The 12,853-nt window shown below is 53.9% G+C and overlaps 2 protein-coding genes across 2 annotated transcripts; both read right to left on the bottom strand.

Annotated features, from left to right (window-relative positions):
• Nucleotides 1–919: 919 nt before the first annotated feature.
• Nucleotides 920–2,293, bottom strand: ZAR1 (zygote arrest 1). Its single transcript, XM_068403981.1, has 4 exons — nt 1,463–2,293; nt 1,290–1,382; nt 1,136–1,210; nt 920–1,063 (listed from the first exon to the last, which is right to left on the bottom strand). Exons 1-4 carry the CDS (start codon nt 2,291–2,293, stop codon nt 920–922), a joined length of 1,143 nt encoding a protein of 380 aa, XP_068260082.1.
• A 245-nt stretch (nt 2,294–2,538) lies between these two features.
• SLC10A4 (solute carrier family 10 member 4) lies at nt 2,539–5,203 on the bottom strand. The gene is made up of 3 exons (XM_068403954.1): nt 4,815–5,203; nt 4,234–4,444; nt 2,539–3,514 (listed from the first exon to the last, which is right to left on the bottom strand). The coding sequence occupies exons 1-3, from the start codon at nt 5,186–5,188 to the stop codon at nt 2,999–3,001; spliced, it is 1,101 nt and encodes a 366-aa protein (XP_068260055.1). The 5' UTR covers nt 5,189–5,203; the 3' UTR covers nt 2,539–2,998.
• Between the last annotated feature and the right edge of the window lie 7,650 nt (nt 5,204–12,853).

The raw sequence follows: 12,853 nt of genomic DNA, 5'->3' as shown, positions 1-12,853 counted from the left end.
ACCATGCTGGTTCTGCCCATTACTACCAAACACTAGAGTACAATTCCTAGTTGCAAGCACAGCCCCAAAAGAGTGTGGGAGTTATGATCCTTCTCTGATGGCAGACAGCTAAACCATAACTAGATGAAACTCAAGTGTAAGCCACCAAGTGCACAGCTCTTTGTGCATCACCTGCACATACAAGAGGAAGCCAGGCAGATGCAGTATCATACTTTGAGCCTTTGAAGTGTCACTTCCCTTGATAACCTTGTGGAAGTACAGATTCATTCACCAAGAGACCATAACATCAGTGGCTCCCTTCCCCTGCAGTTTGTGAGAGCTGTCCCTGAAGATGCATTAACCACAAGCTTTCTTTGGCTTTAGTCTACAAGACAAGACCACCAGCTTAGCTAAATCCAGTCCAGCTGTACCAGCAGAAGTGACCTAGTTTTTACATAGCATTTCTTAATCATTTTCTAGTGATGAAGAAAAGGTGAGAGTTTCTACATGGAATAGAAGTGTGCACAGTAAGTGAATACTATTAGGTGTTTTGTTCATTAATGATGCTCTACTACCTACTGTAGATGTCAATTTGATGGTAATTTTGTTTGATTAGTTCAAGGGTAGGAGCAGTAACAGACTTCCTTCCCCACCTGAGACTATACTAGGTCCTGAGTCAGTTACTGCCAAGACCATCACTGATTTACAAAAGATTTGTGGGCTTTTTCCCCCTATGCAAGTTGCAGAAGTTGCAACGTGCACCCTCTGAGCTGGGCACAAACCCTCCTGATCATTTGAGCATGCTTTGCAGTACTTTTATTTGCATCCTTTCCTAGCTACACCTCACCAAGTACTTTCAAACAGTAACAACAAAAATAATCTGCTCTACTTGCAGTTTTCTACAAGAGCCCTAAACAAAAACAAAAAACCCCCATCCCACTCAGATGATGTATTTGAAACTGAACGTGCTATCGCAGGAGAGGCGCTTCCCTTTGCATCTCCCGCAGAGGTCCTGGCGGTGGGGCCGCTTGGGATCCACGTGTCGCATCTTCACGGGGCAGGTGCACCTCGTCTGCTTGCAGCTCTGGGGGAGAAGGCGGCGGTCGGCGGGCGGGCGCGGCCCGGGGGGCGTCAGAAGGGGCCGGGGGTCCCTTACCTGGCAGGTGATGTCCTCCACGCGGTACGGGTTGTAGGACTTCTGGCAGGTCCGGCAGAACTGCCGGAAATAGACCTGGGGGGGGAGGCCGGGGTCAGCGGCGGCGGCGGGGGGCCGAGCTGGGCTGGGCCGGGCCGGGCCGAGCCTGCCCTACCTTGTTGGTGCCCTGGACGCACCAGACGTAGGCGCTCTCCCAGCGGATGTTGCAGTCCTTGCAGTGGTAGTAGCCGTACTTCTGCTCCAGGAACTGCCGGGGACAACCGTTACTCGACGGGGCAGGCGCCTCCCGGGCCCCGATCCGCTCCCCGCGACCCGGCCGTCCCTCACCTGGAAGCGCAGGCGGGTCTTGCCCGCCGCCGGCTCCCGCTTCTGGGGGGCGGCTGCCGGCTCCGCCTGAGCTGCCGCTGCTGCCTCCTCCTCCCCCCGGCTCTCCTCAGGCCCCGCCGCCGGCGGGGGCGCCTCCGGGGTCGCGGGCGGACGCTGACCCAGCGGCTCGGCCGAGCGCTGCCCCCGCGGCTCCGCGCCGCCCTCGGGGGCCTTCTCCCAGCTCGCCCGCACGGCAGCCGCCTCCGCCTCCCGCTGCTCCCGCAGCGCGGCCGGCTCCTCCTCGACGGTCGCCGCCGCCACCGCCGTCTCCGCCTCCTGCTGCAGCCGCCGCTCCGGCTCCGGGTCCGGCTCCTCCAGGAAGGCGGTGAGTCTGCGGGACGCCATGGGCGAGTAGACGGCGATGGTGCGAGGGAAGCGCACGGCGCGGGTGCTGGTGGTGGCGGGGCTGCCCTGCTCCTGCTCCGCCTCGCGGGGCCGCGGCCCGGCGGGGGGGCCGGGGCGGCGGCGCAGCAGCGTGCGGGGCCCGAGGGAGCACTGCACCGAGGCGTCCTGCCGCGGGTTGACCTGGACGCCCACCTCCTTGGTGTTGGCCTTGCGGAGCCGCGGCGTCAGGTTGGGGTTGACCTGGGAGAGGATGGCCTTCAGCTGCGCTCGCTGGTAGTTGTCGAAGTACTCGGCGGCCGCCGCCGCCTCCCCGTAGGCCGAGAAGTAGCCGCTGCCCCGCGGCCGCCAGCTGCTCGCCGCCCCCCCCTTGCCCTTGGGCGGCGGGTAGCGGTAGGAGTAGGGGTGGTAGGCAGCGTACAGGTAGCTCTCCATCGCCTCCTCCGCCATCACGCCAGACCCAGGGCAGCAGCTGGGCGGGGGGCGGCCTTAAATACCCCCCGGGCGGGGCGGGACCGGGGCCGAGCTTCCCCCCGCCCCCGACGGGCCCCGGCCTTGGCGGCCCCTTCCCATCCCCGCCTGGGTCGGGGCCTGGGGCAGGGCATCCCCCAGCGCGCCCCAGCACAGCTCCCCTGGTGAACCAGGCAGCACGGCCCTTAATTGCCCCCGCGGCATTAATCAGCGGGGAACACGGGTTTGATTCAGCTTTGCCATGTATTTGTGGTGAGAACAACGAGCACAATGCTTTTACAGCGGGTGGGAGGCGCGGAGATACAGCGCGCGCAAGGTGGTTTGCCCGTTTGTCCGCACTGGCACCGTGCCACGTCGGCTTTGCCTCTGCAAAACGCTGGTCCCCTTCCTCGTACCCATTCCTGCTGCACTCAGGCGGGCAGGGGCCTCCTTGCATGAAGACATATGGTCACTGTTTTGCGTCACAGTGATGCTTTTTCCTTTGTTTTTTAAATCTTTTTCATACGTATTTTTAAGGAAATACAACTGTCACGGTAATAAACACACATCACCTTGTACAATGGGAGCGGCTGGAGAAATGATGGAGGCCGGGCAGCTCTGCTTGCGCAGCAGCGAGCGTGGCCCTGGCCTGGTTGCAAGCACAACACACATCACATGTCCCCGAGTGTCACCTCCTTATCTCGCCTAAAGCGCTGTCTGCGTCTCCTCCATCTGAACGGAGTTGTGCTCCTCTGTGGTCACTGTGCCGTACGAAGTATCGGCCACCTCCTCTTCCTTCAGTTTCTTGTAGGAAATATCCGTGTCTTCCTCTTCACCGAGAGTATCTTGTTTGTAGCTGTCTCTCCCATACATCTTGTATACCAGCACAAAGAGTCCTGCTTCTGCCGACTGAAAAAGCGCGTAAAGCAAGGGAAACATGTACATGCCCCCTATGAGCTCCGGGGGGAAGGTGAGTTTTAGGATGGCGGTGCAGAGCTGGACGTTTTGGCACCCTGTTTCCAAAGAGACTGTTCTCCTGCAGTGTGGGGGCATTTTAAAGACTGTGGCTAAGCCGTATCCCAAGGCATACCCTGCTAGAGGCATCAGCACTGCTATGGCGTAGACAGACGCAGGAATATGTGCCAACAGATCTGGGCCCAGCATGGTCCCAGTCAGGATGAACAGGATCACCAGAGTCACCAAGAGGGACCACAGAGAAATCTGGCAACAGATACAGACATTGATAAACAACATGGGGGTTATTAGTTTAAAGGATAATCATAGCAGGTAGAGGCTTGATATAGACTCTGAACTGCAAACCATGGTTGTGCTGCCCTTCCCAGGTTTGCTCCTGGCTCAGGACTGTGGAATGATTTTTGATCATATCCCAGGAAAGGAAGGGGTTGAGATCACCCTCCATCATTGTGCTTTGGGGTGACTTGCTGGGAAACCAGAGCCAGGGCTCGTGCCTCGCTTTTCCTTTTGTAATTAAGCTAATTTGTTTGCATGTTTTAAGTAAGTGGCACTGTGCCTGCAGGTTGGTTTTGCTCACCCTGCGTGTAGTGGGAGCTGGGAGAGATCAGGATTGGGGGGAATGCCTCTGCTCCAGGGCCCTGGCTGCCTCCCGGGGTGCAGCGCTGCACTGCCCTCCTTCCCATGCGCTGAGGGGGGGAAACATGCCCTCCCTCTCACCTTCTGTCTCTGTGCCACCGATTTACGTCAAGATTCTACATCCTTGTATTCCACCTCAGTAGTGGAATATGCCTGTGTGAAGCTACCGTCGGTTCGGAGGGATCGGAAAGGTTACTGCGTCCCCACATCTCACTCCCTTTCCCCCCATGGACCCGCCGTCGGACCCCCCGCTCCTCGCCCCATCCCCGGGCATCCCCCGCAGCGTGGCCGTGCCCCCGGCCACCCCCCATCCCCGGGGCCGTGCCTACCTTAACCAGGAGGTCGGCGGCACGGGGGTGCCGGTAGCGGATGAGCACCCCCAGGCCGATGGGCAGCAGGGTGCTGCCCAGCGTCAGGCTCACCGCCCCAAGGGGCAGCAGCCGCACCAGCGCCGTGTTGATCCAGGGGCGGCTGTAGACCCAGAGGCAGAGGGGCATCAGGAAGAGGGCTAGCAGCGTGGAGGAGGCCGTCATGATAATGCTGCGCCGCGGGAACCAAAGAGACACCGGATCACGGCCCGGCCGGCCGGGGGGCAGCCCCGGGAAGCCGCAGCCCCCGCGGTAAGGGGGCTCTGCCGCCGGCCCGTCGCTTCTCACGGCAATAGCCCCCCTCGCCGGGCCGGGCGGGGCGCGGGCAGACAGGCTTTTTAGGGAAGGGGGCAGGAGGTCGTCCGTGAAGAAGCTGCCCGCCCCGGGAGAGGCAGGAGGGCAGCGCTGGGGTTTCCAGCCGCGCTGTGCCCGTCCGTCCGTCCCGGCCCCAGCGCCGGTAGGTGCCCAGCACACCCTCCCCGTGTCCCGGGGCCGCCGCAGCCCCCCGGCCGGCTGGGGGCGAGGGGGAGCGGGGCGCTTACCTGAGGTTCATGTCCCCGTCGACGAGCACCGACATGAGGTTGGAGAGGTTGCCCCCGGGGCAGCAGCCGCAGAGCAGCACAGCCACGGCCGCCACCTCGTCCAGGGCGAAGATGAGGGCGAGGAGGAAGGCCAGCAGCGGCATGGCCACAAACTGCCCCAGCAGCGCCAGCAGCAGCCCCACGGGCCGCCGCAGCTGCTGGCCCAGCTGCCCCAGCTCCACGGCGCAGCCCAGCCCCAGCATGGTCACGCAGAGCGCCAGCCCCACCAGCACGCTCAAGCCTTGGCTGAGGGAGTGGTCCGTGAAAGCCTCCCCCGACCCGCCGTCGGGGCCGCCGCTCCCCGCCGCCGTCGGGGGCTGCGCGGAGCCGGCCATAGGCAGTGCGGCCCCCGGGAGCCGCCGGCTCCCCGCCGAGTCCCGCAGGACGGAGCGGGCGGCGGCGGGGGTGTCAGTGCGGGATGCGGCGGCGGCCGGCCCCGGCGGCCCGCGGAGCCCGCATCCCGGCCCGCCTCGGCCCGGCTGGGCGCTGCCGATGTGCCGCGGCCCGTCGCTGCGCCCCGGCTGCCTGCCGCGGGCGCCTCCCCGGACCCGCGCGGGGCCGTCCCCGGCGTGGGCGGTGTCTCGCTGTCGCCTCGACGGCGGACAGCGCCCGGCCGTGAGCGCCGCCCGGCCCCGGCGCGGGGAAGCGCAGGCGGCGGCGGGGGCTCATGGACCCCCCCTCCCCGTCACAGCCGGGCACAGCCGCCTGCATCCTCCCGAGGGCCGGGGCAAGGCACGGCTTTTCCAGCAGAGGAACTGTGGTGTGGGGGGATTTACTTTGGCATCAGCATCAAAAAGGCAATCAGCGCCGCAATGTCACCCGCTGTGGGTGGGCAGCATCAGTTCCCCTTTGCTGAGGGATATCCACGCTCGTTCCCCCTCCAGGCAAATTGCCGGCTGCTGTGAAGGCTGCAGGAATGGGTAAGGAAGGATGAAAAGCTCTTTTAGGAATTCAGGGAGGCACCACTTTCTGCTGGTGGGGGTCCCAGAAGCTTGTAAGGAGAGGTGATACCTTTAAAGAGCAGTCGATGCAGGTGGAGGAAGCAGACAAGCTCGTGGATACACAAGTATTCAAACCAGGGTAAGAAATGTCCATCACCCAGAAATCACATTGGAGAGTGATTATAGCATTGCCAGTCATAAAACTGCGCTTAAAACGTTTACATTTCCCCTATTTCATACTTTTCATTTAATAATTGTGTGTTGCCCTGTTCCTTCAAAAGCAAAATGCTGTATGGGACACCAGGCTGTGCTCACAAGGGCAGGAGCTCCCAAGAGAGGAGGGAGCCTCCGAGAGCAGGATGGATGTCGGTGACTCTTACTCTGTGCACTTGGCACTGCTGCTGGCCGTGTCTCGGGAGCATAACCATCTTTTCTTCTTTAACCCAGAGAATTTAGAGGGTTCACAGCTGCTGCTTCACATCACCGCTCCTGGGTGGGAGTAGCTGGCTCAGCACGTAGCATCCCTAGGGGCTGTCCTTTGGCTTCCAGCCTGAGCCCACTGATCTGCTCCGTGTGGAGCATTTCAGGTCACGAGCTCAAGGAGGATGCACCGAATTTAAGGAGAGAGCCCACGGGAGCCACCCTGACTGGCTCCTTACCTTAAGCTCCATCAGACAGCAAGTTCCTCAAAAATTTACTTGGGTAAAATTTTAGGCTGTCCCAGGATTCGAGTAGAAATTATTGGTGACTTGAGAGGAAAAACAGACTATTTGCTTACTAAACCTTTAATTCTTACTTGGGGCACAGGTGACACAAGAAGTGCAAGTAGTACCTAGTGACAAAATCCTGGGTATGGCAACTTTGCCAAAATGATGCCAAGTTTGATAGTGTTCTGCCTGTGTTCGTTTCCTTGTCATTAGCTTGAGGAGAGCGCAGGGAAGATGAGTCATCAGAGCTGAACAACCAAATAGGATCCAGATTGCTTTAGTTCACTCATATTTTGGGGCTCTGTGTGCTGCTAGGCTAGGGGAGCATGGGGTCTGGTTGGCTTTCTGAGCCAACAGCATCCTCTGGACTTAATTTTCAGGTCTCCATATGCAGAAAAGCGCTTGCAGTGTATTTATTGTGCTTCTTAAAGTGTTACCACTGCTGTATCGCATCCCATCCTTCATGCAAGCAATATTTGGCTTCCCAACATGCAGGTCATTTGCTTATCATACACTCCCTGGTTTGTAAGTAACGCCCATGAGGTTTCCCTGCGGCGGGACCAAGAGGGATCACCGTGGGCAAGCCCAGGCTGGGTCAGTTGTGCAGAGCACAAGGCAGCTGCTTATCGTGCAGGTGTGCAGGGCGCAGGCCAGGCCTCCTGTTTTATCTCCGAGTGTCACTCCCCAAACTCCCTGCTGGAACAGGGCTGGTCATGGGAAGATATTTTTGTGTCATAATGTGTAACATACCATATAGGCAGTTATAGGAGGAGTTCAGTAAACCCAGATACAGTGAAGCAGATGCGTCCTGTTTCAGAGCCCACCCAGTCATCGTAAACTTCAGTTTCAAGGGACGCTGAACTATAGCATTTCTAACAGGAAAATATTGTGAATGCATCGTGACAAATCAAGACCTCTTGAGACTTTTCTTAAAATTTGTCAGCTGAAATTAAAACTTAACTCTTGGTTTCAACAGAGCAGTACCGCTGACTTCAGGGAAAGCCAGGTCTGAACCCAGCCAACGTGCTTTGCTAATTGTCCATCCAGCAAGTACCGTCACTGCAGGCAGCACCCAGCATATTTACACATCCAGCATGTACAGTGAAAAAATGTTGTATCTGCTGCTGAGCACGGTTCTTGTTTCTTTAAGTTGCTGCAGGCTTTCTCAATATGTCATCGTTAAAGTACAGTCTGGAGACTGGAGTGATGCTAAGTAGTTTTGCAGCATCTGGCTGCGAGGCAGCCGGCTCACACGTAGTGCACACCACGATGTACCTAAATCAGTGGCTAATTCTTTCTCTGTTTTCTTTTGTGGAGGGTGGGAGAACGCATACTGCCTGCCCTGCTGTTACTGGAAGCAATAGATTGTCTATCCCAGTATAAAAAGGCTTGGCAAATAAAAGCAATCATATATCATTCTCAAATTATTCCTCGTTAGTCCTTCTGTTGAACAATGGGTGAGAGGATAAGAGGTAGCAAAAGCAAGAAGAGGGAGGGAAAGGACTCATCAAAATACAAGCTTGTAATTTGTAACTTATAAATACTATTACCTTACATTATTCTTAGGAGGGGTTTGATTTCCATAGGAGAGCACCTGTGCTATAAACTGGTCTGGAGTAGCAGAAATCCATCAAACACTAGGAATTTTGTTTGCTCTTTTAGAACAGGAATTTTTGTGCCTTCCCTTTATTTAACTGGAAACGAAGGTGAAAAATAGAGGACAGGCTTGTAAGGAATTTTGGCAGTGCTGTAAGAAATGAGCAAAGCAACCTTGCTGTTCATGCAGCTAGTGACTGCTCCAGCACATTGTGTGGTGGTGTTTGAATCACTTGCTTCTCCTGCCAGAGACTGAAAGCATCTGGCATAGCCCAGGATTATTACAAAATTGCAATTGTTGCATATATGCAGTGGGGTCCCTTCAGCACCCCCCAAGGGAAGTCGCTGTGGTGTCATGTGCTGTGCTGAACTTGGGGCGACAAGAGGAGGTTCTGTGTGTGCAGCTGTTATGCCTGTTGCTCCGCAGGCTTGGGAGCGTCGGGCAAGAAGGGTCGGTTTGCAAATCCCAAGCGGGTTATGGATGGGGCAGGCACAGGTAAATCATAGTCTTGGAAGCCTAAATCCCTACCACCTTGCACTTCAGGTGCGTGCATGCTGTGTTCATGAGCACTACATAAAAGCAGGATGATGGGGTGGAGTGAGAAAGCAAAGGACAGGCACCCCCCTCTGTTCCCACTCTTCCCATCGCACCTCAGTGTCCATCCCAGCTCCCCGCTCCTCCTGCCCTGTCCCGTTACATGCTGTGCCCGGGGCTGCGGGCAGCGGCAGAGCTCGGTTGCTGCGGGATGGCGTCACCCACCCATAAGTCACGCTTCGCCTCTCTGCGTGTCCGTGCCAGCTGGTTTGTGGAGCTGTGCTGGGCGTTTGCAGAGGAAGGGAGGCTTCCAGAGGAGAGCCCTGGGGCATGGACAGCTTTCAGTCAGCACCTTTAAGCGGTGGTGTTACGAAAGAGGCTGGGACAAAATACTGCTGTGAAAGTGATGTTCAGGTGAGACCTAGCGGGAGTAGTTTCTGATTTTCATGGGACCTATAGTCCCTTTGTTTCTACTTTACTTGCAATGCACCTAGGTTATGGATAGAAATAAAAATGAAATTTAAGACTTAATAGCACAGTGATCATTTTCCATGGGGGGAAAAAAAAAGAGTCTTTGCTGTTGTTGTCTTGTATTAAAATAATCCTTGAGGTGTATCGCATGATACCCTACACACAGTTTAGGGTAAACTTGTGGTAAAATCCATGAACTGTATATGCCCATTCTTATTTGTAACTTGGATCCAGAGCAGTTATTTTTGTGGCTTAGGAGAGTTAAGAACTGGAGCAGAATTGTGCAGAGATACTGGTGATTTTGCTTGTTCTTCCATGGTTGTCTTTGTGCTAGGACGGAGCATCAGCTGGTCCTTTGCTGAACCAGGTCTCTCTGATACCTGGCTCCTGCTCCCTCTCTCAAGAGCAGCAGCACAGAGGGGACTTTGCACCTTTTGCCACCCCCGGCCCATAGCCCACCTTCACTGAGCCAGTGACTATAAGATCTTAGCGATCATGGCTTTTTTTTTTTTTTTACATTGTTTGGGAGCTGGTTCACTAAACAGGCAAGAAAATATATTTTTAAAATAAGATGAAGCATTGAGATCTGTGCCATTAAGTTGTTCCTAAGAAACCTTCCCAGCCAGACACAGGCAGAAACTGCCTTGGTGAGGATGTGCTGATGGCTCGCCGTTGCTCCTGCCCCAAACTGCTTGTGTTTCACACAAAGGCAGAGTGCAGTTGGACCACGTAGGTGGAGAGCACGCAGAGCTGTCTGTAGTGCAGAAGGGCTGGGACAGGCTGCCTTCCCTGCCCCCAGGCTTCTCTGCTTCTCTTCAACGTGACACCTGGCCCCTGTCATGCCTCGTCCCAAGCTTGCTTTTCGTAAACTCCCCTCTGTCCTGTCCTTAGCATGGCACCGCAGCTCGATCCTGCTTGGTAAATCTCCAAAATAATCAGCATCTTTTATCCTATGGCCAGTGGCCTCGACCAGACCCAGGGTTTGAATTTCAGGGTGGGGAAAATGAGATATGTGTCTCTTCCTCCCCTCCTCGGCGGCAGTCATCACTGCATCCCTGTTGTCTCCTCTACAGGCAGGATCCCACCGAATCATCCTTCCCTTCCCCTTGGCCCAGGTGGTAAAGGCATCCAGGCGCCCTCCTCCTCCTCCTTCCTCCGCTGCGCTGCGTCTGCCTCTCCTCTTCCCTGCTGCCTTTGTGATTCCTCCGTTCATGGGAGTCCTGTCCCCTTCTCCCTCCGATTCCCCTTCCAAATGATGCCTGTTTCAGTCCATATATAAATACTCTGTATTTCCGCCTCCCTCGGGAGCAGTGCTCTGCAACTCACAGCCTCCGAGACTTTATTACATCGAAGTGGTGTGGAAGGGAAACAGCACAAGCCTCATTGCTCGGCTGCGCTGACTCCTTTGTGTCCCTGCTATCTGTTCAGTCTCTCTGAGCAGCTGGGGACGGATCCTTTCACCGAAGCTATGGGTTAGCAGTCAAGGGCAGAAATTATTATAATAAAACCTTCCCGTTACACTTGGTGTTCCCCCATGTTTATTTTTAAGATGTCTGAAGACCATTAATCAACAAGTAAGTGCATGACAACTCGAGTCACAGTGTTCCAATAATTCATAATTAGAACTAAGTGTTTAAGGCTGCGTGATCTGCCTTTTAAAAACAAGATGAAGAGATCTTTTGCCAACCATTCCATTAGAAAAAGGCTTCTGGTCCCTGAAAGGAGATGAAATCAGAAGATCATTGAAGAATAATTTTGTAAATTGATTGCTGACAGTCATTTGTTGAGGCAGTTGTACCCCTACAACTGTAAAACAATTACTAGCAGCAATTTTTTCTTGAAATAATTAAATGTCTTTATGTGAGATACCTTTACCCAAATTCAAATAGGAAATAATTCTGCCTCAGACGCTGTTCCCTTTTGTTGCCATTTGATCTTTTTCTGGAGTTGGAGTATTATCAGGATTAAGATGAAAAATCGCAATAAATAAATGACCTGATGACTAATGCATGCCTTGGTCCGGAAGAGCCCAAATTAGCATCCTGTCCAGGCAGGCAGGGACGGGAGATGAGGTGAGGCCGCCTCTGAAGGCACTGGATGCAGTTTCAAAAGTCCAATGGTATTCTGCACCGCAGGCGCAGGTCTCGCTTCGCATGGGCTCTTGCAGGAAGACGGTCTTAGTTGTACTTTAGAGACAGGCACGTCTTTAACGTTGCAGCCCTGATTTACCTCCCTGCCAGTGCTGCAAGCAGCCCGTTCAGCATCTGCGGGAGTGGGGGGAAGGTGTGGGGGTACCCTGATGGCTGTGAGGGGACAGCGGTGTCACCGAGGCCACGCTAAAAATGGGATGGGCACAACCTGGTAGATGGTGGGACTTCAGGAGGCGTGTGCGGTTGCAGGCCCAGATCCAGCTGGGTTTGTTGCCTTCCGTGGCCCATTGAGGCTCCCAGCCCCCTCTTAATTTCCTATGCAGGATCCTGGTCAGGGTTAGGGACATAAATCAGGGGAGGTAATATGGAGGTAGGTGACACAAATGTGGTTGTGTGCCTAACAAATCTATATTTTGGGTTTCGCAAAAAAATGCCAGATCAGAGTAAATGACACTGAAGCTGCATTGTCCCACAGAATAGTTTAAAGGTCAAAAAATGCAGAAATAAATTTAATAATACTTACAGCAGCATTTGCTTTATAGAGTATTCATTTAATTGGAACAAAGACACCCCAAAGACAAATTACATCCCTCTCCTGACAAAGCTTTCTCCTTATTAAAAGGGATGTTAATGATGAGCCCTATGGGAAAGATAAGAGCATCGATATTTTATCTCAGGTTACGCAAAAAAAATCTTTGCACTCAGTTGTCATTTGTATTGCTGCATCGAAGGAGCCTAGATGTGGACTAAGACTGTTTTGTGTTAGAAACTGTACAAATATAGGATAAAAATGCTTCTTGTCCTGCTGCCAAATTTTTATCGAATAATAAAAATGAATATCAGAAATGCCAATCAACAAATAAGCAAGCCCTTCAAAACAGGCGCACTATTGCCTAAATTAAATCTCAAGCTGTCTACAAAGAAACCTTAGGCAAATGGGAAGATAAATCTCAAACATAATAGTGATCTCTTAATACTTGTCTGAGGTAATGTTGTATATTAATGCCATGAAAATAGCCTTGACACATCATGTTATGTGCACTTTCAAGACCGTGATAAAGTAGGACATTTTTAACAACCTAGAGAGTCTTCTGAATTTTGAACCTACGGTATCAGTAGAACTTGCATGTCGCTGCAGCTGAGGAAGATGTACCCTGGTTTTGTATACCTGTTGATTTGCCAGGAAGATGAAAGTGTGAAAGTCTTCGTCAAGAAGATCTTTTATTTCCTCTTTGGGGTGTGTAAGCAGAAATGCCAGGTATGAAGCCAGGAGGATATTTTTTCCTGCCTGAGGTGTCGACTCCACCACTAGTTGAAAGTCTCTTGTTTTTCTGGGGTCTCATCTTTAAAAATAATTTTGGTAAATTACGATGTAGAAAATGCTATGCTTGAGTTTGGGAAATTGGCCTTACAGTGAAGGGTTGGTGGGCTGTTTTGTGTATCCAAGGTGAAGCTACTGGCAGACTTGGCCGCAGTTTCTAATTACTTGTGTGCAGAAAAGATTGCTGGTCATAGGGAAGAGCCTTCTCGGTGCTAGTGGAGAGGAGCACAAGCAAACCCAAAGTTTAGAGATGGAAACAAGGCAAGTTCAGAGGAGGAC

Source organism: Nyctibius grandis, chromosome 6 (assembly GCF_013368605.1).
Source record: "Nyctibius grandis isolate bNycGra1 chromosome 6, bNycGra1.pri, whole genome shotgun sequence".
NCBI lineage: Eukaryota > Metazoa > Chordata > Aves > Nyctibiiformes > Nyctibiidae > Nyctibius > Nyctibius grandis.
Note: the sequence above shows the minus strand (reverse complement) of the source record. Positions and strands in the feature narration are given on the sequence as shown.